Raw genomic sequence first — 27,885 nt, 5'->3', positions numbered from 1 at the left:
TGTTCAGGTCATGATCTCACGGTTCACGGGTTCGAGCCCTGCATCAGACTCTGAGCTGTCAGCTTAGAGCTGGAGCCTGCTGAGATTCTGGGTCTCCCTCTCTCTCTGCCCCTCCCCTGCTTGCATTCTATCACTCTCTCAAAAATAAATAAACATTAAAAAACTTTTTAAAAAAAGAATATTAACTGTTTTCATCAAGTCGTATAATTTATTTTGCTTCTTCTTCAAAATAGGTTAGGTACGATTAATAATCAGAGACAGTGTAGCCTGAAAGTAATATTTTTCAAGGACAGAACATTTGAGAAAGTGGATAAAAGAACACTGATGGTCATAGAATAATCTGGAATTGATTTTTTTTATACTGGAAGTAGTTAATATGTTACAAAAATAAAGGGTTAGCAGTTTACTTTCACTGCCCATCAGGTAAAATAAAAACCAGTGATTCCAGGACAAGACCAGAGTTCAAGGAATCAAGGGGTTCAGATTCCTGTCATTTCCTATTTCTCTCCACACCATGAGAGGAAATCAGCTGCCCAGTCCAGTCTTGATTCTACTTTTCCTGCTTCTTCCCAGAGATGCTTTCACTGCTTCAAAACCGTAAGCAACAACATTTTCAGAAAATTCTGTTGTCCTTCTCTTTCCCATTGTTTTATCTGCTTCTTAATGTCTCTCTTATTTATTTTCTGATTTCCTGTGAATTGATCGGCTGTGAAGGGGCTTAGAAAGGATCAATAAGTTGTTATTGCTCATGTGGAAAGAGGCATCCTCTAATTCTAGAAAATACAGAGACATGGGGCAGTAACGTTTACGAAACATTCACCGAATAAGAATACAGAATTATACAACATTTATTAAATAATAATATAGAACTCCTGCCAAAAAGAAAAAAAAAAAGGATACATCCTTCATTGGCTCATGAAAAGGGCTGCAGTGTCCGTCCAGTGTGTAAATAACTCAATCTCTGTATTTTCCCCTGGTCAAAGATCACCAAGATGAATACATGACTTTCAGAGAAGCCAGGATTTTTGTGTCAGATCACTCAAATTCTTGAGCAAACCCGTAGGGGCTGGTGTTTAGATCTTGGGAATACACAGATTAACATAATGTGGACCCTGTCCTCAACACTTCACGGTATAGAGAATAGAAAAAGTGTGCAGGGAAAGGAATACAGTGCAAAACCAGAAGCTAGCCTTGCGGGATTTTGTGAGAACACTCGCAGAGAAAACCTACCTCCTCCTGGAACCTGTGAGCCATATAAGGGAAGGGACGTCGCCTAAGTCTTCAGAGAGAAACTTGTTTGGAAAGAAGTCTTATGAAGCAAATAGAACTTATCCAGATAGACAAGGACACTTCAGGAAGAGAGAGAGAGGCGTGGGCAACCAGAACATCGCAAAGCGCAGCATGTTTGGTGGTAGTAAATGGTGGGCGAAGCAACTGGAAAGTGGTAGTTTCTCCTGGGTGTGCATGTTAATATATTTGGTGACTAGCCTCGCGTGGCTCGATCGACTCCACTTCCCTCATCACAGAGTGAAAGAAAGAAAAGAGCCAACATTGCTTCTGAAATAGTACTGAGAAGCAATGCCACTCCTCCTTATCCATTAAATATCATCTATTTAGTGTCCTAGAATAAAGAAATTCATATCGCCCACATGAAACCCAAGACCGCATGTAGACAGGTTCTTAAGGCTTTCGACGATAATTAATGGGTTAATCACATTTTGTTGTTGCTCAAACAAACAAACAAACAAACATTGTTTTAGCTCACAGGCATACAATTGACAAAATTATGAAATATTTAAAAAGTACAACGTGATGGTTAAATTTACCTATATACTGGAAAGATTCCTCCCATTGGCTTAATTCACACATCCATCTCTTGAGTATTTATTTACTCTTCTTTTTTGTGTGTGTGAGAACAGTCTAATTCTCTTTCCAGCAGATTTCATTCATACAATGCAGAGTTATCAACTGTAGTCACTGTGTCACACTTATATCTTCAGACTTATTCATCTTATTATAACTGAAAGTTTGTACCCTTTTACCAACTTCTCCCTATTTCCTTCAACAGTGCCCCCTACCCTGCCCCGCCCCTAGTGATCACACGACCATTGTCTCTTCTGTTTCTGTGAATTTGATTTTATTTAAAAGGGTCTATAGAAGTGACAGCATGCAATATTATCTTTCTCTAGCATATCTCACATGTATATATTTCTTTAGAGAGAGAGGGAGAGTGCACATGAATGGGGGAGAGGGGCAATAAGAGAGAGAGAGAGGGAGAGAATCCCAAGCAGGCTCCACACTCAACATGGAGCCCAACACAAGGCTCAATCCCACCACCCTGGGATCACAACCAGAGTCGAAATCAAGAGTTGGATGCTCAACTGACTGAGCCACCCAGGCACCCCTGGCATATTTCACTTACAATGTCCTCAAAGCCCATCCATGTTGTTGCAAACAATGGGATTTCCTTTTTTTAAGGGTGAATAATATCCCATTATACATCATCCCATTTTCTTGATCCATTTCCAAATTTCAAAGCACATAATGATTCATGGATTGCTTATCCATAGCTTAGGAATAGTTCTATGATTGGTGATTAGAGAAAAGATTATCTAGAAAACAGCCACAATCATGACGTCTTTTTAACCTTTCCATGGTTGACCCGGAGCCCTCTTCTCCACAGGCAGTACCTGGTGCTGGTCCCATCTCAGCTGTACACTGGGGTTCCTGAGAAGGCCTGTGTCATGCTCAATCACCTGAATGAGACGATGACACTGAACATAATTCTGGACTATGGAATGCAGATCAGTACCCTCCTCACCAAGCTGGTGACAGAGAAGAACTACTTCTCCTGCAGCCCCTTCATTGTCAGTAGGACTCTTTGGGATATGGAAGCTCGTTAGAGAAAGAGCGTATTAGCTGATGCCTTGTATTCTGACCCCCAGCAATAAAAAAGCATAATGAAGAAACACATGAGAAGTACAAAGTGAAAGTTTCTACTGAATACGCTTTCATAATATTTACAAACAGTCCTAGTGCAATATATGAAAAGTAATGGTAGTTATAGGAAGGTTTCATCGGCTCCTACAATTCGGAGATGAATAAAGGCCATGCCGTTACCCATTACAAACACTGAATTCATAAATTTAAGTGACTATTTAAGATCTCACAAGTGGTTGATGGTTAATGTACTGTCCTTCTAACTTTGTGCTACATAAGGTATTAAATAGTTAATCACACTGGCTTACTACCAGTGATAATATGTAACGTTGACGTGACCATTGGAAAATAACATTGATAATTACTTCAAAGCCATCATACTGCAGTGGAAATTAGAGTTTGTCATTGCCTTCACTGTCATCACTATTTGAAGACTTAGGTTGGTTTTATTTCGGTGACATTTTCCCTTTAAATCAACAAAGTGTTCCTGTCATGTTACAGAAGCATGAGAGTCTATAATTCTTGACTTACTCTTACTAATTCTCTGGGACTAACCAGAGAAAGAACAAAGTCAGAAAGGCTGAGACATTCAGACATGGGTCTGGGCAGATTTTTCAGTGCTTTTCTGTTTTACAGATTCCAAAGCTGTTAACTTCCTCAGGGTTCATTACCGTGGAGGTGAAAGGGGCAACCCCAGGAATTCATAAAGAAGAACATAATACATGTAAGGAGAGCAGAGACCGTTGTCATTGCCCAAACAGACAACCCATCTACAAACCAGGACAAAAAGGTATAAGGAACCAAGGCTGGCAAGAGCAACTTTAAGGGGTGGGTGTGTGGCTATCTATTACTTTATTCTGCAGTCATGAAAAACACAAGCATGCTGTTATCTGTGTTACTGCCTTGGATTCCCGCGGTAGGGTTTCATGGGGAAATCTCTGTGTTTCAGTGAGATTCCGCATCGTCTCTGTGGATGTCAATTTTCACCCTGTGAATGAAACGGTAAGTCTCCTGACAGTGGATGAGTGTGGGGAAAACAAGCACAAACTTCAGGCCCATTATTTGAAAACATGAGACCAATATGATCTAAGTGGTACCACTGCTGGAGGAATGAGATCAGCTTCATCAACCACATTATCAAATAAAACATTTCCGTTGAAATTATCTTTTTAAGAGCCCAGTCATTTTGGGGGCGCCAGGTAGCTCAGTCTGTTAAGCGTTCAACTTCAGCTCAGATTATGATCTTGCAGTTCCTGAGTTCAAGCCCTGCCTCAGGCTCTCTGTGGTCAGCCCAGAGGCCCACTTAGGATCCTCTGTCTCTCTGCTCCGCCCCCCTAACCCCCCTCCCTTCCTCTTCCACTCCCGTGTGTGCACACGCTCTCTCTGTCTCAAAAAATAAACATTTAAAAAATCTTTTTTAAATGTGTTATTTATTTTTTAAAAAATATTGTTTTATTTTATGAAAATAAAATAAAAAGATTTTATTAAAAATAAAAATCTTTTATTAAATAAATCTTTTATTAAAAAGATTTTGTTAAAAATAAAAAAAAGATTTTATTAAAAAATCTTTATTATTTTAAAAAATCTTTTTTAAATGTTTATTTATTTTTTTGAGGACAGAGAGAGATGAGAGAGAGAGCCTGAGTGGGGGATGAGCAGAGAGAAAGGGAGACGCAGAATCTGAAGCAGGTTCAAGGCTTCCAGCCATCAGCACAGAGCCTGACACGGGGCTCAAACCCACGAACTGTGAGATCACGACCTGAACCGAAGTCGGATGTTTAACCAACTGAGCCACCCAGGCGCCCCAAAAATAAATAAATATTTTTTTAACCCCAGTAACTTTTATTAAACAAAGTGAACTTGATTTCTCTCTTAGAGAGATGGAGAATTTCTCAGAGATAAATTTCATCTGCAAAATAAACTCACTCTTTTGACCTTTTTACTTAAGTGTAGGTTTCCTCCATTGTACATTATTTCATAAAGGAAAGTCATGACTTCTCAAGAGATATATATGAGAACTAACATGTAAACTAAACTAAACATGTAAAATGCATGTGAACCAAACTGGGGCACATTCCTTGTTTGGATAAAAAATATATACAGACTCACTTCCCCTGATCCAGATAGGCTATCAATGCTGAGGTCATGGCTTTCTTTTTCTAATCTCCATCCCACACTCATACTATCTTTTTTTTTTTTTCTTAACAGTCTCAGTGGTTTATATTGAGGTAAGTAAGATCTTATGCATCTCCGTTGGGATGTGTAACTTACTACAAGTTAGGTTCCACTGACTCTCCCACCTCCTCCCTCCCCCTCTAGCACTCCACCAAAACTAAACACTGTTTTCCCTATCTATCTTAAATCCTCTGGAGACTGGGTAAGATGTAAATGAAGAACAAATCCCCTGAGATGATACAATTTAGTGACTTTTCCAGTATTTCTAACCAAAATGGATACCCGTTGTAATCTTTAACATCTCATAGCTAGTAACCTTGATGTCCTTTTCTGAGCATAGAATTCCTAGAAAACTTTGTTCACTACCTTTGGTTTGTAGCAGTCAAAGTACCTTTGATTTGATTTGATGTAGTCAATTTGCCAACTGTCTACTATCGACTCCCAATGTGCCCTCCCTGGAAAGCTGCCCCTCTACTCAAAATACCTATTTCAATGGTTTCTATGAACTCATGTTTTTACCTATAGAATCCCAAGAGGAATCGAATTTTCCAATGGCAAAATGTCAGACTGCAAGGGGGACTCATCCAGCTCTCCTTCCCACTCTCGGTGGAGCCCACCCTGGGTACCTATAATATTATGAGCAGAGGAGTCAGGGGGAACACTACAGCACTCCTTTGAGGTGAAGGAATATGTAAGAATTCTGTGTGTGCTCGAGACATTTATGACATTAGAGTATTAAGAGCTTAAGAGTTTTTATACATAGGTACAAGGCAAAAATCTAGCATATAGTAGTTGAAAATTAGCAAGTTTTTATCTATCTAATATTCACTAAGTGCTTTTCATGCGCTATCTTGTTTAATCCTCACATCACCCCTCTGAGGCAGATACTGTATTATCCCCATTTACAATGAGTACATGAGTACTAGAACTGTTAGTAATTTACCAAAATCACAGAGCCAGCAAGAGGCAAGAAATATTTTATTAGGTCCATTTGACCCTATTCAATCAGAATTGTTAACCACTACAATAAATACGTGCATGCATCTGTTGATCTACATCTTATAACTGAGGGTACCTCTGGGCCGCACCTATGACCTAGACCTATACTACTCCAACCAAATAGTCAGACGTTGAAGCCACCTTACCAGTTCTCAGTTATGTGGATTTTCTCATGCCAATGAACGTGGGTGAGGAGACTTGATCAACAAAAGCACGATTCCCCAAATTCACCAGACCTGCCACGGGAATTATAGAACAAGGATCTCTTGCAGGGCAACATTAACTAATCTTACACAACTGTGAGAGAGGCTGGAAAAGTAAGGGTCCAGTAGGAGGAGCTAATGAGTCACGAGGAAATTTACTAACCAGTTCTCCGGAAGCATTGGGTGGGGACAAATAAGTTAGCACCCGCAACAGTCCCTTCAGATGCCAAAGTGGACCCCCAAGGGCCACCGCCATAGAAGAATCTATGGAAGGCCGTACGTATACATATCTCTTCATATCCACTGCTTCAGTATTTCTGTAGTCAAGCGTCTAGTGGTAGATCTTGGGCCTCTATCAGTCAGCAGGACTCGCAGCTGGGAGGAAATGGACACAGAGAAGGACAGAATTAGGCCAAATTGGAATCAACTGGCTTTCTCTGTACCTGTCACCACATCCAACCATGTGGATCTTTTAGAGACTCAGGGTGCTTCTTTCCTTCCGTCTTTGAAATCTAAACAAATTCAAAGGAGATGCTAGGAAAGGTAATCCGAGCTTAACCAAGTTAACGCAGGACAAATTACCCTTGGTCATAAAACCATCGCCCTCGTCAGTGGTGGCTCTGCTGCTCCTTATTTCAGTTGACATCATTTCATGCGATCTTACATTATAAGGTTCTGCAATAGAATCATTACTAATACTTGCAAGATATCCCGCCCACCTTCATGTCTTTCTCCCTTCTGTTGACAACAGTTTTGCCCAAATTTGAGGTCCAAGTGAAAATGCCCAAGGTTATCGGCTTTCTAGATGAAGAATTTGTGGTATCCGCCTGTGGCCTGTGAGTTACATTTTTTTTTTTCATTCCAATTCTATTTCCCGGCTCTATTTGCATTGGTAACTGGACTTCAAGGTGTTTAATTCGAGAATGACTTTCTCCAACTGGGGAGCATGAGAGGCAGCATATGACATCCTACTAATAATGAAAGTATTGCCTGACCCCTGAAAAGGTGCAAGACCGTGTTTTAAGTGCCTTGCCCCTGTTAACATTTATTCTCACACTAACCTTGTGAGATGGGGATAGTTATCCTTAGTTTGCAAATGAGGAAACTATAACACATAGAGGATTAAAAAAAAAACTTGCTCAAGTTTCTACAGATAGTAAATGACAAACTGGAATTTAACCAACAGTCTGGCTCCAGGGCGTGAACTCTTCACCCCTATCCTATATTGCTTCTGCAATTAAATAAAAAAAAAAAAAATCTAGTTTCATGAAACTTTCTACAACCGAAATTGAATGCAAGATGTCCAACTCAAGGTCATGCTCATGCTCATAAATTCTGTGTTATTCTGTGTCACACAATCCCCATTTTTTTTTATTGCTCCTGATTTCCTAAACTATGGGAAATTAGAAAAAATTAAGAACTTTTCTTAAGTAGATATATAGATATATAATGTATAGATATACAGATATATATAGATGTATACATGTGTCACAGTTATTTCTTCCCTGGTTACCTTTTGGTGTAGTAAGACACTCTTCATCTGTACTGAAGAGACACTTACCTCTTGGTTTTGAAAGCAGTGTGAGGATCATCGTTATCTTCACCTTTCTCACCAGTTTTGATGCCGTAGATCTTTCCCTTAGAAGGGGGAGCACTTTCAGTCAGGTTTAAAGATTCCCCAAAGTGAGAGTTAGTAAATCATTTATTGCTTTATCAGCATTGCTAGAAACTGGGGGTGGGGAGGACTATAAGAAGAGGAGACTCGGGGCCATTGAAGCCAACTGTCACTTACCTCACAGTTTTGGCTAAAGCAATAGGTCTCAAACTGAAGTGAGCATCTGGATCTATTGAGGTGATTAGCCACAATGTAGTTTCCTTGGCCACGCCTCTGGAGATTCCAATCATGAACCTAAGGAAAGACTGAGGACTCCGAATCGCAATACATATCTCAGGTAATTTCAGGGTAGATGGTCCACGAAGCATACGTTGAGAAAGAGCAGATTAACCTGGCTTCACACCATATCTTCATTCAGCCTGCTCTGACACATGCCACAGAATGGTTAGTTTATAAACAACAGAAATTTGTTGCTCACAGTTCTAGAGGTTGGGAACCCCAAGGTCAAAGTGCTGGCATAGTCACATTCTGGTGAAGGTTCTCTTTCTTGCTCATGGCTGGTTGCTTCTGCCATGTCCTCATATGGTGGAAGGGGCAAGCGATCTCTCTGGAGCCTTTTTTATAGAGGCACCAATCACATTCATGAGGGTTCCACCCCTCATGATCTAAGCACCCTCCCAAAGACCTCACACCTAATGCCTTCATCCTTGGTGTTTAGGATTTTCACATACAAATTTGGGGGGTGCAAACATTCAGAGCATACATAGCATATCCTTCCCTCAGATTTGGCAGAATCAGACTAAGTCGTTATGATACTGTTCATTTATAACATTTCTGTTCGATAGCTAGTGCTTTGAATATTTAAATTTCCAGTGAAGTTCTCATTTATCTTCTTAAAATATATACGAATTAGAGATGACTTAGAAATACACCATCTAGAGACCCTTAATTTTTGCCCCAAACAACTTAGGAGGCATTGTCAAAGGTGGAATTATGACTTAGATAATCCGATGGCAGAGAAAGAAGGAAATAAGACAGAGTAAAACCCCAACTGGAAAGGAGGAAGATCTGAGAAAAACCACATTGTTAATTTTTCATTTGGCGGTGTTTCAAAAAGATTCAGTAAGTATTTTTCTCTTAGAGTTGTAGATGTATATCCACTTGGATAATTAAAACGGTTTTCAGAACAAGTGCTTCTTTTTTTTTTTTAATTTTTTTTTTTTAACGTTATTTATTTTTGAGACAGAGAGAGGCAGAGCATGAACGGGGGAGGGTCAGAGAGAGAGGGAGACACAGAATCGGAAGCAGGCTCCAGGCTCTGAGCCATCAGCCCAGAGCCCGACGCGGGGCTCGAACTCCCAGACCGCGAGATCGTGACCTGGCTGAAGTCGGACACTTAACCGACTGCACCACCCAGGTGCCCCAGAACAAGTGCTTCTAAAGAACAAATGCTATGGAAGGAATTACGACAGCTATAGATGAACAAGATGGATATATGAATGGATCAAATTATGTGAAAAAATATCTGAGTTATCTATATTAAACATATTCTCATCTATAACTGCTTGACTGTCATAGATACACATATGGAAAGCCGGTCTCTGGTCTGGTGACAATTAACGTATGCAGAAAATATTCACGATACCATTCCAACTGCCATGGAAGATATTCGCAAAAGATCTGTGAAGAATTCAGTCAACAGGTATATGGAAACCACTCTCCCCAGGACACTAACAACAGATCTTGTTTTCTCAGGGATTATAATGCAATAAGGAATATCATACAATAGAATACAATATTGTATTGTGAAAACGGTATAACAAAGAGTAGTGTTTGAAATGGTCCCCTAGAAAAAAATGTAGAATAAGGGAAACATTGTAAGATTGCCTGGCAACATTAGGAGGTTTCTTGATAGTTGGGTTCATGAATTTATATTGGTATTTATGCGACCAGTTTTGTAATTCCTTCTGACAGCAATCAGCATGCCAGATATAAAGCCATAAAATAATGTGGAGGTATCCAAAGTTGGCTTTTATCAAACAGATAACAGAAAAAAAAATGTAGCCAATGTGAAGAATTTGGTCAGTGGGAGGAGGGAGCCCGGCTGGCTCAGTTGATAGAGCCTTTGATGCTTGAACTTGGGGTTTTGCATTCCAGCCCCATTTGGGTGAAAAGCTTACTTAAAAAAAGAATTTGGTTTGTAGGAGAATCAAATGACATGCTATCAAATCGAAAGGGCATATGGAAGAGTATGAAACCAGCATCTGGCTTAAGAGAAAGAGACCTACAGGGACAATGAAGCCCTCAATGACGTCAAAGAATGTAATAATATCAGAAAGTAGAATCTGTCGTATTAAAAAAGAAATGTATAGGGGCGCCTGGGTGGCTCAGTCGGTTAAGCGTCTGGCTTTGGTTCAGGTCATGATCTCACAGCGGGTGAGTTCAAGCCCCGCCTCGGGCTCTGTGCTGACAGGTCAAAGCCTGGAGCCTGCTTCGGATTCTGTGTCTCCCTCTCTCTCTGCCCCTCCCCAGCTCATGCTCTGCCTCTCTCTCCTTCAAAAATAAATAAGCATTAAAAAATTAAAGAAAAAAAGAAATGTATAAATTACCGAGTTCAGAAAAAGAGTACATAAAAGCCCAGAGAGTGGCATTATCCATGATAATGAATGTCAAGACAAACGTCAATAAGCAACATAAACATGAGAGGAATTTAGTTACAAAACCTTTAAAATATCAGGGATAAGGGATGAATTTTTATTTTCAAGTGAGTAAATTAAAATACGATTAAGTAAATTTGACGTAAATTAAGTATGATTACATTTTATTATGCAATGAATATTTTCATGGAAATAAATAAAAAAATGAAAACAAATCTTTCTTAAGGTATGGATCCCAATATGTAGTTGGGAAATCTATTATATGATTCATATATTCAATGAATAGATGTTTTGATTAATGTTCTAGACATGGAGAAATACAGTGAAGAAAACATAATCCTCAGTTGATGTTTAGATGAAGGTGGTCACAGAGGAGATGTTACGTCTTTTTTTAATTAATGTTTTATTTATTTATTTTGAGAGAGAGCGAGCGAGTGAGTGGGAGAGGGGGAGAGGGAGAGAGAGAATCCCAAGCAGGCTCCATGCTGTCAGCACAGAGCCTGACACGGGTCTCGAACTCACAAACTGTGAGATCATGACCTGAGCTGAAACCAAGAGTCTGTCGCTTAAGCTACTGAGTCAGCCAGGTGCCCCAGAGATATTATGTCTGAGCTGAGTTTAGAAGAGTAGTAACCGTTAGCCCGGATAAGAATGGGAGCAAGAACGTCATCGTCTGAGGAACAGCATACTCAGAGAGGCAGAATTACAAAACATGGCGGTGCATTTGGAAACCAGGAAGTTTAAATTTTTTTTTTTTAATGTTTATTTATTTTGGGGACAGAGAGAGACAGAGCATGAACGTGGGAGGGGCAGAGAGAGAGGGAGACACAGAATCGGAGGCAGGCTCCAGGCTGCGAGCCATCAGCCCAGAGCCCGACGCGGGGCTCGAACTCATGGACCGCGAGGTCGTGACCTGAGCTGAAGTCGGAGGCTTAACCGACTGAGCCACCCAGGCGCCCCAAGGAAACCAGGAAGTTTAATTGGGCAGAAGCAGAATAGGCTTTCAGAAGAGGAGAGGGAAGCCAGAGGCAATGAGTAACTCGACTAATGAAGAAATATGATGTCATCTTTGGCTTGGGAAGGGATAAGCACCTGAAAGATGTTCGGAACATTTGTAAAATTTCCTTTGGCGGGAAATGTTGAGCACAGAATTTTCGTAGATTGCTAACTGACTTTTGTGGCAGCAAATCAGAAGACCCAGGAATTCTCTTTCTTTCCTTTCAGGCAGACGATAAAGGCTGTTTCACACAACTCGTACAGACGAAAATATTCCAGCTGAGACAAAAGGGGTATGACATGGCAATACAAGTGGAAGCCAAGGTCAAAGAGGAGGGAACAGGTTGGCATTGTTTTTAAATATTGATTAATTCATTAGGTTACTAGTTTATTAACCTTTTTTCAAGGTTATGTATGTATGTGTGTGCATGTGTGTGTCTATGTGTGTGTGTGTGTGAGTATATTTATAACCATAATAACATTTTCACAAGAAATGTAAAAACTAGGAGCACCTGAGTAGTTCAGTGGGTTAAGCGTCAACTCTTGACTTCGGCTCAAGTCATGATCTCACGGTTGGTGAGTTGGTCGGGCTCTGCCCTGACAGTGTGGAGTCTGCTTAGGATTCTCTCTCTCCCCCTCTCTCTCTGCCCTACCCACACTTGCACTCTCCCTCTCAAAATAGATGAACATTAAAAAAAAAAAAAAAAAAGAAATGTAAAACCTAAAGGCCAAATGAGCATGAAGAGAATTAATTCTAATAGAGAGGCAAAGTTTATAAAGTAGCATGTGGGCTGATTTGTACAGAATGGATAATATTTTGAAAGCTAGCAATGGACTGAGAAAAAAGCATGATTCACGTAAAATAAATGTGTTTGGTCTCAGAAGGATCTGAAAATGTAGGTAGGGGCTAAGGTGTGTAAAAAGTAAATCATATGCCAAAAAGGTTAGACTTTATTATGAAAAGCCTTGGATATCTTCAGATATATTGGAGTAGAATGTTCTAAATAAATTGATATTTTAAGATATAATCCTAGCAGACATGAAAGGGACAGGCTAGATGAAACAATTTTAAGGTATTACAATGTGATACAGCAGATTATTCAAAATCGCTTCAAAGATTACAAATCTGGGGCCTGGAAAATGGAATTGCCATTAACCAAGATAAGGAGTAGATGTGAAAAAGTTATGGTAAGGAGAATGTGTCAAAGACAATTAATTATAATCTGGAATACCAAGGTAGAATATGATTCGTTCATCCTCAAAAATAATTTTAAAAGAAAACCAGAGCAAAATCAGTACCATAAATGTATATCTGAAACAATTCCTATTGTATCTATACCCTTGTAAGAGTAAATGCAATTGTTCTGAAAGAGAACTCACTTAGCTTTGTTAAATTGAGGCTAGAGGCAGACAAGGAGAGGCCCAAGGACAGAAATAACTACATTTTGGACATAGTATCAAATCAGTCAGAATAATAAAATTAGAAGTCATAGGGATGGGGGAAAATAATAAAATAGAGTTTCTTAGAAGACACTGGAAGGGTTTCAGTGGTACTGATGTATGAAGTATTTCTGAGAACTCACTTGGATGAAGTCTGAGATGAAATACTATAGTGGGAGAAAATAAGGGATTTTTTAGACTTTGATGGAACAGTGCTTTAGATGATGAAGATAAAACACAGATTACACTTCAATAAATGGAAAGGCACCAAGTGTTGGCTATACCTTGGAAGGGCCATACAAGTGAAAAGAAGGGTCTTTCTGGGTAAGTAGTTTGTGATAGAAAATAAGCATATTTTAAACATGATTCCAATGTAAAGAATCACGTTGCATGCAGAAAGTCATGGGGAGAGGGCAGGGATCTGAGAGAGATGGAAACAAAAATGGCACAAGATCACAGAAGAGGTGAGAAGAGCTTAAGAACATAGATCAAGTAGGATGCGTGCGAAACCAGAGGAATTGGGGAATGAGGTAAAATAATTTTTTTTTACGAAGGTGAAGCTAATGTCAAGTTGCTTGTATTTTCTAAGTATGAGAAATTCTAGAAAGGAGAAGATACAGAATACAGTAATTTGTTACGATGGAGTGAAGCTGGCTTGGAGGGAGGAGGTGAGTTGAATATACAGAACAGTTCAACCTCGCTTATTTCTTTTTCAGAGTTGGAATTAACTGGGCATGCATCATGCACAATCACAAGCACCTTAAGCAAATTGAAATTTACAAAAGTGGATACATATTACAGACATGGGCTCCCTTTTTTTGGACAGGTAAAATATCTTTTCAATAGAATCATAATGTGGGGGATGTGGCCTTTAAGAAAATGAATTTTTGTACCCCAAAGTATAATTTGTTATAAAAAATAAATATTTATTTCGAGTCAGGAAAGAAATTATGGCAAATGACAAACTTAAAAGGCAAACACTATCACATGCAGAAAAATAAAGCACAGGGGCGCCTGGGTGGCGCAGCCGGTTAAGCGTCTGACTTCAGCCAGGTCACGATCTCGCAGTCCATGAGTTCGAGCCCCGCGTCAGGCTCTGGGCTGATGGCTCAGAGCCTGGAGCCTGTTTCCGATTCTGTGTCTCCCTCTCTCTCTGCCCCTCCCCCGTTCATGCTCTGTCTCTCTCTGTCCCAAAAATAAATAAACGTTGAAAAAAAAATTTAAAAAAAAAAAGAAAAAGAAAGCACACTTTTATTAACTTCTAACACACTTCTAGAATACATTTTTCCCTGTGTAGTTTGACTGCATACTCTCTACCTGTTTATAAACAATGGTTTTGTTTTATAATTTTTTAAAGATACTCTTTCATCTAGATGATTGAGATTTAATTTTTCATATTGATAGTTTTAAACACATTTTTTTCAGCTTCAAAGATCAGTATCGGTAATCATATTGGTAAATTTTCAGACTGATATCCAGCTGAGTAAGCTATCAGTTTTCTTTCATACAAGAGATAGAAGTTTTCTGGACATTTAAAATTTTCTTCTTTAGTAACTAATCTTTAAACTGACAGTTGATAGGCAATTTCCTTATTTTAGTGATGTGAATTGTATATTTTCTTCATTTATTGCGGTATTTTGCATCAAATTGGCAAAAACTTAATAAATGTATAGATATGGTTGCGTAACACCGTTTCAAACCAAGAGGAGGACATGAGCGAACTGAGGACTTAAAAGATGAATATGACTTGGCCAGAAATTTAAGAACGAGGGGAGAATGGCCAAGGCTCTAGGTTTCAAATAGCTTTTAAAGACCAAGGAAGTGGGGCGTCTGGGTGACTGAGTCAGGTGAACGTCCAACCCTTGATTTCGGCTCAGGTCATGATCCCACAGTTCATGAGATCGAGTCAGCGTCAGGCTCAGAGCTAACAGTGAGGAGCCTGCTTGGAATTCTTTCTCTGCACCTCTCTTGCTCGTGTTCTCTGTCTCAAAATAAATAAATAAACAGAATTTTTTTTATTTAATTTAAGCAAATTATTTTAACTGAAGAGCGAAGAGCTAAGAGGTAGCCAGGGTGACTGGCTGAGATAGAAGATATAACTGGATGGACTGTATAGTTGTAGGTAAGCCAGAGCAGCCCTTGAGGGCCTTTTAGAATAAGCTCAGAATTTTGCACTGAGGAGTTACTAAAGGTTTTAAGGAGAATAGCATGATCAGTTTAGCTCAGGCGGTATAGAGAATGGTTTGAAGCCAGCAGGAAGCAGGAAGGAGGTGAACTGTGTAAGATTAAATAAAATGGGGGCGCCTGGGTGGCGCAGTCGGTTAAGCGTGCGACTTCAGCCAGGTCACGATCTCGCGGTCCGTGGGTTCGAGCCCCGCGTCGGGCTCTGGGCTGATGGCTCAGAGCCTGGAGCCTGTTTCCGATTCTGTGTCTCCCTCTCTCGCTGCCCCTCCCCCGTTCACGCTCTGTCTCTCTCTGTCCCAAAAATAAATAAACGTTGAAAAAAAATTTTTTTTAAAAAAAGATTAAATAAAATGGTATTGGAAACCAGACAGAGAAAAATATTGTGTCCTGTCATCTGAGAAAAGAGGTAGAGTTAAAATAAAAACACAGCTTTCAGAATTGCAATTTGGGAAACGTAGATTTGGGCAACAATTCAAATAGTGCCCCCTCGCCCTCAAGAACAAAAATCAACGGTTTTTCAAGACAAAGGGGAATTCTTGTACATGTCTTTTATGAGGAATTTCGATTGGCGTTGGTGGCAGAAGACTAATCTTGACTGAATGTAAGTGGTTACTAAGGATATCATCGAGCAAAATCTCCTGTAGCAGGTTGCAGGTGTTCGGGCTGAGTTTGGTCCAGTTCTGAAGTTCATGGTTCTTCTGGTGAGGACGTGCCTAAGGCTGATCTCCTTAATGGCCTCCCAGCTCCATTGTAAACCTTTTGATAAGAGGCCTCATTTTATTTCACCTTTCACAGGTTTTAACTGGAATGGCAGCAATGAATCTAGAGAGAAATGAATAGGAATAAAATGAGTTCAACAGGGAAAGAGATAGCATTTGGCCAATGGTTAGATAAGTCAGTCAAAGAGAGAAAAATGATGAAAAAAGAAAAGAAAAAAAGCCTATGGGATGAATAGAAGCACCATATACTGAGACAGAGAACACCAGGGAGGAAGAAAATTGGAAAAGGTAATATCACGAGTCCATTCTGGGATATTCGCAGTTGTTTCAGGCTCAGGAAATATCTATATAGAAAAGCCAAATAGTCTAGAGCCTAGAAAACAAGTCTAATTTTCAGATTCTAAGATCTTTGGTAAATGACAGCAGCCACGAGGTCAAGAGGTGAATGCAACAAAGAACGGAAGATGCCATTGCTACATAACCCTTGACATCAGCTATCTCTTCCTCCCTTCTAGGTTCTTCTAGTCAATGAGAAGAATCAGCCAATCCCCAATAAAACTGTAGTCGTCACTGTGGATGGAAATGCGTATCATTCCCACTTTATCACGGATGAGCATGGTTTGGTAGACATTTCCATTAATACCACCAGGTTCACATCTTCTTCACTCACAGTTTTGGTAGGTGGGAAGGGGCATCTGGGGCTGCAAAAAGATTGCTGAGGCCGCATAATTTAAGGGTATATGGGAAGCATGTAAATTCTACGGAAAAAGAAATGGCAACACAGAGGAAAATAGAAATTAAGCAATGTAGAGACCTAACTCAGAAGAAAACATGATCTGCCAGAAACCTTTTACTTTAGATTGACTCCATTTACAACCTGCTGTAGACATTTATTGGCTCATCTTGACCTTCCCTCGTAAAATTCAATGTTTTCGCAATTCTGTTACAGATTAGATTTTCTTGATTTCTTCGATGTGCCGCTATTGTTTGTTTTCTGTAGAAGGTTCAAATGACTTTATGCAGTTTATAGGCATAAGGGTATTAAGAAAAAGTAATTGGGGGCACCTGGGTGGCTCAGTCGGTTAAGCGTCCGACTTCGGCTCAGGTCATGATCTCACGGTCCGTGAGTTCGAGCCCCACGTCGGGCTCTGTGCTGACAGCTCGGAGCCTGGAGCCTGTTTCAGATTCTGTGTCTCCCTCTCTCTCTGCCCCTCCCCTGTTCATGCTCTGTCTTTCTCTGTCTCAAAAAGAAATAAACGGGGGCGCCTGGGTGGCGCAGTCGGTTAAGCGTCCGACTTCAGCCAGGTCACGATCTCGCGGTCCGTGAGTTCGAGCCCCGCGTCGGGCTCTGGGCTGATGGCTCAGAGCCTGGAGCCTGTTTGCGATTCTGTGTCTCCCTCTCTCTCTGCCCCTCCCCCGTTCATGCTCTGTCTCTCTCTGTCCCAAAAATAAATAAAAAAAAAAAAAAAAGAAATAAACGTTAAAAAAAATTTAAAAAATAAAAAAGAAAAAGTAATTGGTCTTGACTGTGAGTGAATATCATCTACTAAATCAGTATGGCACAAGCATAAATAAAGTTAAGGGAAAGTCACTCACAGATTATGCTTTATGTGGGAAAACAAACTATAATGGAGCCAAATAAACATGGTTCACATAAAATCTTTAGTAAATGAGGGAAACCTGGGTGGCTCAGTCGGTTAAGCGTCCGACTTCGGCTCAGGTCATGATCTCACGGTCCGTGAGTTGGAGAGCCCGCGTCGGGCTCTGTGCTGATGGCTCAGAGCCTGGAGCCTGCTTCTGCTTCTGTGTCTCCCTCTCTCTCTGACCCTCTCCCATTCATGCTCTGTCTCTCTCTGTCTCAAAAATAAATAAACACTAAAAAAAAGAATCTTTAGTAAATGACAGAGTGACCAACATGTACATAATGTATTTTCAAGACCTTTATTCTTTCCACTAGGTCACTTACAAAAAGAACAGCCGCTGTTTTGATAACTGGTGGCTTGAAGAATATCATATGCCAGCACAGCACACTGTAAAGCGTATTTCCTCCCCGAGCAAGAGTTATCTACACCTTGAACCTGTTACTGGTACCGTGGCCTGTGGACAAATCCAGGAGATCCGGGCACACTACATCCTGAATGAACAGATTCTAAAGGATGAAAAAGATTTGACCTTCTATTATTTGGTAAGAATAGAAGTAGCTCTTCCTAATTACAAGACCTCAAAAAGATTGAGTTCTTATCGAAGTGATACGCTTTGTAAGACATCAGTGAAAACCTTTTCTTGTCCTTGTTTTTATGCTTGAAGAGAAGTGGCTTCCTAATACATTATCAATGCTTTCATTTCTCATTTATGCTCTGGTCTCCACTGGAATTTCTAAGCTTTTTTCTGAGTTCCAGTGGAAAATTATTGAAGGAGAGAGGAAAAAGCCAGGGAGAATGCCTTGTTAGACAAAAATAATGTTTTTCTTAGAACTCAATAGATAAATAAGCAAAGGGTAAGAAATCAAGAACTTCTTCAACAGGAAATAAATTATAAACAAGCTTCTGGAAAATATTCAGTTTTGACATTAATTGAAGAAGTGAAAAATAAACAATAAAGCAGTAGCAATACACCTGTAAAGCTTCTAAATAATTACAAAGCTCATGACCAGTGTTAAATGAAGGGAAAAAGGGCATTGACAGGCATATCATAAATTGATATGATAATTTTGAGGCCAATAAACCTATTTGTGCCCTGAGATCAAAAATATAATCCCAAACTGGCAGTTACTCAGATAAGTCATTTTAAGAAAAAAAAATTACATGTAAGAGACTCTGTATAGGAAGATTAACTGTAGACAATATTTGCTTTTAATTTTTTAATGTTTTTATTTATTTTTGAGAGAGACAGAGACAGAATGTGAGCGGGTTAGGGGCAGAGAGAGAGGGAGACACAGAATCCGAAGCAGGCTCCAGGCTCCGAGCTGTCAGCACAGAGCCCGACGCGGGGCTCGAACTCACGAGCTGTGAGATCATGACCTGAGCCAAAGTCAGATGCTCAACTGACTGAGCCACCTAGGCGCCCCGTAGACAATATTTTTAAAATTCTATTGAAAAGTTTTTTAAAAGTTGACAGTAAGTCAGAATCTTAGTTTTATTGCTTGTTAGTTATGTGACGTTGGGCAATTTACTGATCTCATTTGTAAAGACAAACGTCAATCATCTTACCTGAATACTAGGATGAGATTTATACCCACTTCATGGGATACTGTGCACATTAAATAAAATCCTATAACTAAATAATTTAGCTCAATGCCTGGCACAAAGAGAGTGTCAATACCTTTGGTTTTTTAACAATAGAGAATACTTACATATATTTTATATCTATCTGCTTTAGTATATATTGCCTTCTGTATGTTTAAAATATTTGTTGAAAGAATATGCAAATTTGAAATATCAATATTCAAGAAAAATAGCAAATACTACATAAAATACTAAAACATTGCAAAACATATATTTGTTATTTAAAGTATGTAACTCTAGAGGCGCCTGGGTGGCTCAGTCGGTTAAGCGTCCAACTTCGGCTCAGGTCATGATCTCACTGCCCGTGGGTTCGAGCCCCGCGTAGGGCTCTGTGCTGACAGCTCGGAGCCTGGAGCCTGTTTCGGATCCTGTGTCTCCCTCTCTCTCTGCCCCTCCCCTGTTCATGCTCTGTCTCTCTCTGTCTCAAAATAAATTAGCATTAAAAAAAAAAATTAAATAAATAAATAAATAAAGTATGTAACTCTACATATAGGAAAATACTGAAAGAGAACTTTAGTGTTCAAAACTTCTGGGTTGCAGTAGTGAGATAATTTATTTATATATTTTGAATAGGTTCTTGTAAGTTTAATATGTGCCTTTTAAAACGGTAATGGATATCTTTCCGTCTTCAGATCAAAGCAAGAGGAATCATCTCCCGATCAGGAATCCACGTGTTGTCCATTGAGCACGGAGAATGTAAGTACTTCCAGGATTTCCCTTTTTTTTTTTTTTTCTCTCGTATACTCAAATTCTGTACATTCTAGCAAGACGGAGCTACTTTTACATTTTACATTTACATTTTACAGAGGTCATGGTCACCAACCTTCTTCCATCAACCAAAGACGAGGATAAGCTAATACAAAACAAATAAACATTTTAAAGGTTGCGGGGGCGGGAGGCACCTGGGTGGCTCAGTTGGTGAGGTGTCCGATTTTTTATTTCAGCTCAGGTTGTGATCTCACTGTTGTGAGATCTAGCCCTGTGAGATGGAGCCTGCTTGTAATTGTCTCTCTCCTTCTCTCTCTCTCTCTCTCCTCCTCTCCCCCACTAGCCCTCTCTCTCTCTCTCAAATACATAAACATGCAAAACGATGGCATACTAAGTTCATTTTAGTCCATTTAGTAATTTCTTTTATTTTTGTAACATTTCTATATTTTAAATTTTATTCCTAAAGTAAAATATATTCATTTTATAATTAAATGTTTTCAAATGCATATATTTTTATTAAAATGTTAATTTTTATTAACTTATTTATTTAAAAGTGCAGAAAATCACCAAGGAAAAATTTTACTGTGTACGTCTTTGTATTCATTTCCTATTGCTGCCGTAATACATTACCACCCACTTTCTGGCTTATAACTGCAAATTTATCATTTTACACTTCTGTAGGTCAGAAGTCTCACTGGGTTAATATCAGGGTGACAGCAGGACTGGCTGCCTTCTAGTGCTCCAAGGAGTTACCCGTTTCCTTGCCTTAGAACCTCCTGCATTCCTCAGTTTGTGGCCCCTCTGTCTTCAACCCCAGGAGCACTTCATCTTCAAATCTCTCTCTTACATTTCTGCCCCCTTTTTAAAGATCACTATGATTCAGGGGTGCCTGGGTGGCTCAGTCGATTGAGCGTCCGACTTCGGCTCAGGTCATGATCTCACAGTTGTCTCTCTCCCTCTCTCTCTGCCCCTCCCTGACTCATGCTCTGTCTCTCTCTCTCTCAGAAATAAATAAACATTAAAAAAAAATTTTTTTTTTAAGTAAAGATCACTATGATTCCATCGGGCTCACTTGGATAACCTAGAATGATCTCCCCCTCTCAAAGTCCTTGACATAATCACATTTGCAAAGTCCCTTTTGCTGTGTAACATAACATGTGCACAACTTTTTCAGATTATGATATCTTTGGGGAGGATGTTAATCTGCCTACCACAAACTGCCCTCTGGCCCCAAAGATTCACATCTGTCCCATATGCAAAATCCCAACAGACTTAAAAGACTCAATCCTTTATAGCATTAACTCAAGTCCAAAATCTCATGTAAGTCTCATCATCTCAAAAGTCCCAAATATCATCTTATTGTCTAAGTTAGATATTGGTGGCGCCTTAAGTGTCACCCTTTCTAGGACAAAAAGAGTTATCAGTCCCAAGAAATTTTGAAAGCTGGTTGGACAAACAACGTTAGGTTTCAGAATACTGCTTAAGCTGCATCATACAATTTGCATGGGATATTTTCATTTGTGCTCAGTTCGAAACATTGTCAGATATCCCTTTTAATTTCTTCTTTGGACTCTGGGTGAGTCATAAAATAAGTATGTTTTTTAGTGTCTAAATATTGAGGTATTTTTCAGAAACTTTTCTTAGTGATTTCTAACTTCATGCCATTGTGGTCATTTCTTTTAAATTTACTGAGACATGTTTTATGGCCCCACATATGGTCTATCTTGATAAATGTTAGTATTTCTATTCTTCTGCTCTTCAGCGTTTTCTAAACGTCATTTAAGTCAAGTTGGTTCACAACATTTCTATATCTTATATGTCACTTTCTTTCTGAATTTTCTTGAATCACCAACATCTCTCGATTTCTGTTATCCCAGGAAGGATAATTAACTTTTAAAAAAGGGGGGGGGGTCTGTTACAAAAAGATAAATACATTTGGTCTGTTTATTTGTTACATGTCCCTAGGCTAAATCTCATAAATAGCTTCCTTTTTTCTGTTCATTTGATAATTATAAGCTATCATTTTACAAAAACAAAATAAAAATAAAATAAAAACTTTTATTAGCAGCATATTTAGGAATCAAAAAGCTCATTCACCCAAGGTGAATCAGTATATGAAGGAAAAAATGAAGGAGTACCCATTACAAAAATTAAAATATGTTTGTCTTTTACCTTTGAAACCCCATTTCCGGGGTGCCTGGGTGGCTCAGTCGGTTAAGCGTTCAACTTCAGCCCGGGTCACGATCTCGCGATCCGTGAGTTCGAGCCCCGCATCAGGCTCTGGGCTGATGGCTCAGAGCCTGGAACCTGCTTCCGATTCTGTGTCTCCCTCTCTCTCTGCCCCTCCCCCGTTCATGCTCTGTCTCTCTGTCCCAAAATAAATAAACATAAAAAAAAAAAACTTTAAAAAAATAAAAAGAAAGAAACCCCATTTCTGTGTCCTTGGCACAGAGTGGGTACACAAGAAATATTTTTAAAGTAATTCATAAATAAAGGATAAGATATCTCTTTGTCTACAACTTGTGGTAGCTAAACTTTATTTGAAGTTTACATATTTGAACTATATTTGAAGAGAACTAACTTTGAAAATAATATATCTTCCTGTCTTGATATATCTCTATAATAAGAGTTTTGGATAAAAAGTCCATGCCCTCAAGATGTTGTTATGCTTTTTTTTTATGTTTATTTATTTTTGAGAGAGAGACAGACAGAGCATGAGCAGGGGAGGGGCAGAGAGAGAGGGAGACACAGAATCCGAAGGAGGCTCCAGGCTCCGAGCTGTCAGCACAGAGCCCGACGCGGGGCTCGAACCCACGGACTGCGAGATCATGACCTGAGCCGAAGTCGGATGCTTAACCACATGAGCCACCCAGGCGTCCCTGTTGTGACACTTTTTATGTGCTCTTTATATGGTTTTAGTATTATGGTTTCAAATTACTTTATTGAAGTATAATTAACACACAGTGCTGTAGTAATGTCAGGTGTCCAATATACTGGCTTGACAATTCTTTACATTATTCGGTACTCATCACAATAAGTATAGTCACCATGTGTCATCAAAGAATATTACTACAATATCATTGACTATACTCCCTAGGAGATCTGGCCATTAGCGGCAACATGGATGGACATAGAGCATGTTATGCTAGATGACAGAAGCCAGAAGTTTCGAATTTATTTTGACCCTGCTGTTTCCGTGCTTCTTCACCTCAAGCTTATCTCCAACTTTCTAAAGATAGAGGAAAGCTATACTTTTGAAAGAATTTCCTGCTACCCAGAACTTAGCTCGTTTACGAGAAAATTAAGTGTGGACATCTCATAAGCACCATGCAATGCACGCAGAAAGAAGCAACTAAGATAAATATAGGCAATTCCCCGGTAAAACTCAGATTCACACCTGGTTTTGTCGGTAATTATTCGTACCCATATCTCTGCGGTATTGAAAATGCCCTGAAGGTCCAGATGAGGTTGCGTTCTTTGCCTTTTCCTCGTGCATATGACAGGAATTGTGTTGATGTGGATCATAGGTAGAGGTAATTAACGATATCTAGAAGTTCTTCCCTCTTGATTTCTTTCTTAAGAAATCTTTTTTTTTCCTTCCAAGATTTTATTCAAATTCAAGTTAGTTAACATATAGCAGAGCCACTGGCTTCAGTAGAATTTAAGTGATTCCTTACTTCCATATAACACCCAGTGCTCATCCCAACGAGTGCCTTCCTCGATGCCCATCCCCCATCTAGCCCATTCCCCCACCCACTCCCCTCCTACAACCCTCAGTTCGTTCTCTACACTAGAGTCTTAAATCTTTTTTTCAATTGAAAAACAGAAAGGCGCATTAAATGCGTTTTTCGACTTGAGCAGAGGAAATGCACAATGTATCTTACACTTTTCAGGAAGAACGTCATTGGCTCAGCACGTCCGCACTCAACACAACTGCATACACGATGGTGTGAATGCAAGTCTTCTCTTCCTTTAGTGTGCTCCAAATGTTAGAAGCAGTTAAGTCATTAGAGGGTCTCTTCTGTACAAAGATGAGAACTCTTCCCTCTTCCTAATCAAGTATCTTGAACGTTTTCTTACTCTCCAGTGAAAGGGGTATTTTCCTTCTCCTTTCGAGTGGAGTCGGACATCGCTTCTGATGCCCAGTTGCTGCTGTATGCTTTTTTGCCTGATGGAGAAATCATTGCCGACACGGAGAAAATCAACATCGAAAACTGTTTTGCCAATAAGGTGAGTCACCTGTATCAGCAGTCCTTTTATTCATCTCCCCTTTTGAAGGACGGAAAAGAAAGATGTCGCGGCCGTTTCTAAAACTGCCACATAGTGTCCCTGGAACTTTCCTCCGAAGGACATCCAGAGGCCGAGAGTGATGCCATACCCTGAGAGGGCTGGTGAAGAAGTTCAAAGCAGGTGGCCCTAGACACACAATGTTTGACAAGTTTCTTGTTTTATCTCAAAATTCATCTGCAATTCAAAATCTATTCTGTTATGCAACCTGAATAGTTTTAATCTTGACATTTCGTTCCCCAAATTTTCAGTTAAAAATGATGCCTCCCCAGGATGTGTCCATTTTATCCCATCATACCCCCGATGCACCTCACTGTGCTATTGCAGAAACCAGTAACTCCATTGTGAGTTTAAATTCAGTTTGATAATACAGAACAGGGGTATATGTATGTGCCCCATGTTGAGAAACACAGCCTGGGCACTCTAATAATGACTATAGCATAAAAATATAACATACTTGCAAATGGAGTCTTCTCATGTTTCCAAAGAATGTATAGTTGTAACAAGAAGCCTTTATCCCAACAGAATTTGGTGCTCAACATGAACAATCAGAGAGCATCCACCAACTTCACTTATCTTTTTAAAAATATACCTAGGACTCTTTAACATGAATTTTATGAACATTCAAACTATGCAAGGTACCTGGGTGGCTCAGTTGGTTAAGCGTCCGACTTTGGCTCAGGTCATGATCTTGCAGTCCCGTGGGTTCGAGCCACGAGTCAGGCTCTGTGCTGACAGCTCAGAGCCTGGAGCCTGCTTCAGATTCTGTGTCTCCCTCTCTCTCTGTCCCTCCTCTGCTCACGCTCTGTCTCTCTCTGTCAAAAATAAATAAACATTTAAAAAAATGTTTTTAAGAACAAACGAAAAACTACACATTTAGGGGCGCCTGGGTGGCTCAGTCATTTAACTGCCTGACTCTTGATTTTGGCTCAGGTCATGATCTCACGGTTCATGAGTTCAAACCCCACATTGGGCTCTGCAATGAGAGCGCAGAGCCTGCTTGGAATTCTCTCTCTCTCCTTCTCTTTCCACCCCTCCTGCATGCGCCCGTGCTCTGTCTCTCAAAATAAATAAGGAAACTTAAAAAAAAAAACAAAAAAAAAAAACTATGCTTTGATGGTAAGCGAACGTTTCTGCAATGCGAACTACATTAGATTATCTTTTTTAAAAAACATGTAATGATCTAAGAAAAATACACAATGGATTCTGATAAAAAAATTTAATTCTATCATACTAAAGAATGCTAGTAAACAGGACGGGTGTCCAAGGGCATAGTTTCTTCTGCTCTGTTTGGATGTTCTTTGTGTTCCATGTGAACCTAGAAGAGATTCCTGTCTCAAACTTCAATGCCCTTACTGCTAATCGTGGGCAGTTAGTTGTTGGTTACACCTTGGAATGGCCATGTTATGCTATAGCTTTCGGCACACTTTGCTTATTCCAGCAGGGGTTTCTTGGCTTGGTAGAAAACAGGTGGCCATTCCTGAGTAACACCAGAAAATTGCCACAGAGGAGTGCAAGCCCCTGGATATCATTCTCAGTCTCTTCGTATCAAATATCTCATAACTTATTCATCACGAGTAGAGAGACGCTGTGAAAACCAGAAAAGTATTTAGAAGAAAGGGGACTATTTTCATTTACCACCAGAAGTTAGAAAAAAAGAGGTATTAAAAAGCTAAAAACTGAGGACCTTAGAAGGTAGACAGCCTGGCAGGCTGATGAACAAACAGAGGCAAGAACAAGCTGAGAATAGGAGGGAAGAGCCAAGTCGGTCTGAGACGTGTGTTCCCTCAAACCAATAATATACTTCAAGTATTCTCTTCAATCTTCATTAGGATAGAGAAAAACTGTTTTCTATCCAAAATTCGTATCTCTCTTTCCTACTTTAACAATAACAGATCTAGCGTATAGGTTAAATACCACATAACACTTTGCCTGTCATTCTTAACTGGATCGAATTATTTACGAAGGATAACATTGATTAACTCTCTCTCTTTCACAAATAAATAAACATCCAAACAAATTTTTTTAAGGGGCGCGTTGGTGATTCAGTCGGGTAAGCATCTGACTTCAGCTCAGGTCACGATCTCATGGTTCGTGAGTTCGAGCCCCGCGTCAGGCTCTGTGCTGACAGCTCGGAGCCTGGAGCCCCCTTCGGATTCTGTGTCTCCCTCTCTCTCTGCCCCTCCCCTGCTCATGCTCTGTCTCTCTGTCTCAAAAAATAAATTAAAATTTTTTTTTAATTTAAAAAATAAATAAACATTACAAACATTTTTAAAGGATAACACTGATTAATATGGATAAGTGCAGACTCTCCAACTATGCCTTAAAATCCTTTGTTCGCGTATCAGTAAAGCATTTTACATTTTCTAATGTAGTCACTTCTTGATTAATAGTCGTTTCAGTGGATTATAATGCCAAATAATTCATGTGTTCATTTGAAATAGGCACTCACAAACATGTTTTCATACGCTTAAGTTTTCTGAAAACAAAAACAAACACGTTTTGTTTGAATTCTCCATACGCCATGTTTTCATAATATAGTGAACTACAGAGATGAATACTTCCTCATTTTGAGAATAAATCTATTAATTGTTTTTCGTGTAGCTCTCATGATACACGAATCCAATTGTTACATTAATTCACAGACCACATAGCAGGATGATCACGGTTAAATTCAGCAACGCAAGTTAGATATTATTTTAACTAAGCATACTGACATTTCATTCCAATCCAAATCACCTTGCCGTTCAAGAACCCGGAAAGTTCCCTGGTGCTACTACAGACTCTAGATTCTAAATTATTTTCTTCTCTATTTTGAATATAAAATAAAACTCAGATGCTACTCCAGAAATGTACATAAACATAATCTTACATAAACAAAATCTTAAACATGAAGAACGGATAGGTTCACTTATCAGTGAGTTTCTCCTGGCCGAAGCAGCCCTGCACCCCTTTAGAATGTCAGACGACTAAGACTGTGACCTGGAGGAGGCTTCAGGTGGCTGGTCTCAGAGGTGGAGCATGACTTTTCACGGCACCGTGCAAACTGTGCACCTTCACCACGAAAACACCGCACGGAGATAGGTCAAATGCAGCAGAGTATGTATCTTTGTTAGCATTGTGTGCTCTTTTTCCCGTCGGGGATTCTGTCTCAATGTGATCAAAACCAATGTACATTTCACCAGTTACACGAGGACCAGGAAACCTCAGTGAACTGGAGCTACATTTCCAATTTATCCCAGAGATCGTTCACTGGTAGTCCCCACGGGTATGCACCTCTTAAGCCTGCTCCAAAAAGGATGAAGGGAAACCAAGCGTAGAAAGAATTAGTCCTCGTCTGGGGTAGAGGTGTTGAGGCTGTAATACTTAGAACATTTGCTGTCATAATCATATCCTTTTTACAGGTCAATTTGAGCTTCTCCTCAGCCCAGAGCCCACCAGCCTCAAACATCAACCTGGAGGTCACAGCCACTCCCCATTCTCTCTGTGCCCTCCGTGCGGTTGACCAGAGCGTTCTGCTCATGAAGCCTGAAGCTGAGCTCTCGCCTCATTCGGTGAGTCCCCTTTCAGCCTTGGATGTCAGAAAATGCACATATGCTAAGACCAGTTATAACTGAGAGGGCGCGTCCTTCAGAGTGTCAGGCATACTCTGGTAAGTTATGTATGAATTGGACTTGA

At 39.8% G+C, this 27,885-nt stretch overlaps 1 protein-coding gene across 1 annotated transcript in view; it reads left to right on the top strand.

The window, feature by feature from the left end:
• The first annotated feature begins 449 nt into the window (after positions 1-449).
• LOC115518324 (pregnancy zone protein-like) overlaps positions 450-27,885 on the top strand; it is a 48,284-nt gene continuing 20,848 nt past the window's right edge. Inside the window, 19 exon segments of the mRNA XM_030321761.1 lie at positions 450-597; positions 2,684-2,867; positions 3,577-3,633; positions 3,635-3,701; positions 3,704-3,730; positions 3,890-3,942; position 4,889; positions 5,149-5,168; positions 5,641-5,753; positions 5,755-5,806; positions 7,068-7,153; positions 9,511-9,634; positions 11,814-11,928; positions 13,742-13,851; positions 16,444-16,605; positions 17,886-18,113; positions 19,845-19,908; positions 24,008-24,150; positions 27,612-27,761. Of these exon segments, the coding sequence (XP_030177621.1) occupies positions 515-597; positions 2,684-2,867; positions 3,577-3,633; positions 3,635-3,701; positions 3,704-3,730; positions 3,890-3,942; position 4,889; positions 5,149-5,168; positions 5,641-5,753; positions 5,755-5,806; positions 7,068-7,153; positions 9,511-9,634; positions 11,814-11,928; positions 13,742-13,851; positions 16,444-16,605; positions 17,886-18,113; positions 19,845-19,908; positions 24,008-24,150; positions 27,612-27,761 (1,839 nt within the window). The 5' untranslated portion in view covers positions 450-514.

Source organism: Lynx canadensis, chromosome B4 (genome assembly GCF_007474595.2).
Source record: "Lynx canadensis isolate LIC74 chromosome B4, mLynCan4.pri.v2, whole genome shotgun sequence".
NCBI lineage: Eukaryota > Metazoa > Chordata > Mammalia > Carnivora > Felidae > Lynx > Lynx canadensis.
Note: the sequence above shows the minus strand (reverse complement) of the source record. Positions and strands in the feature narration are given on the sequence as shown.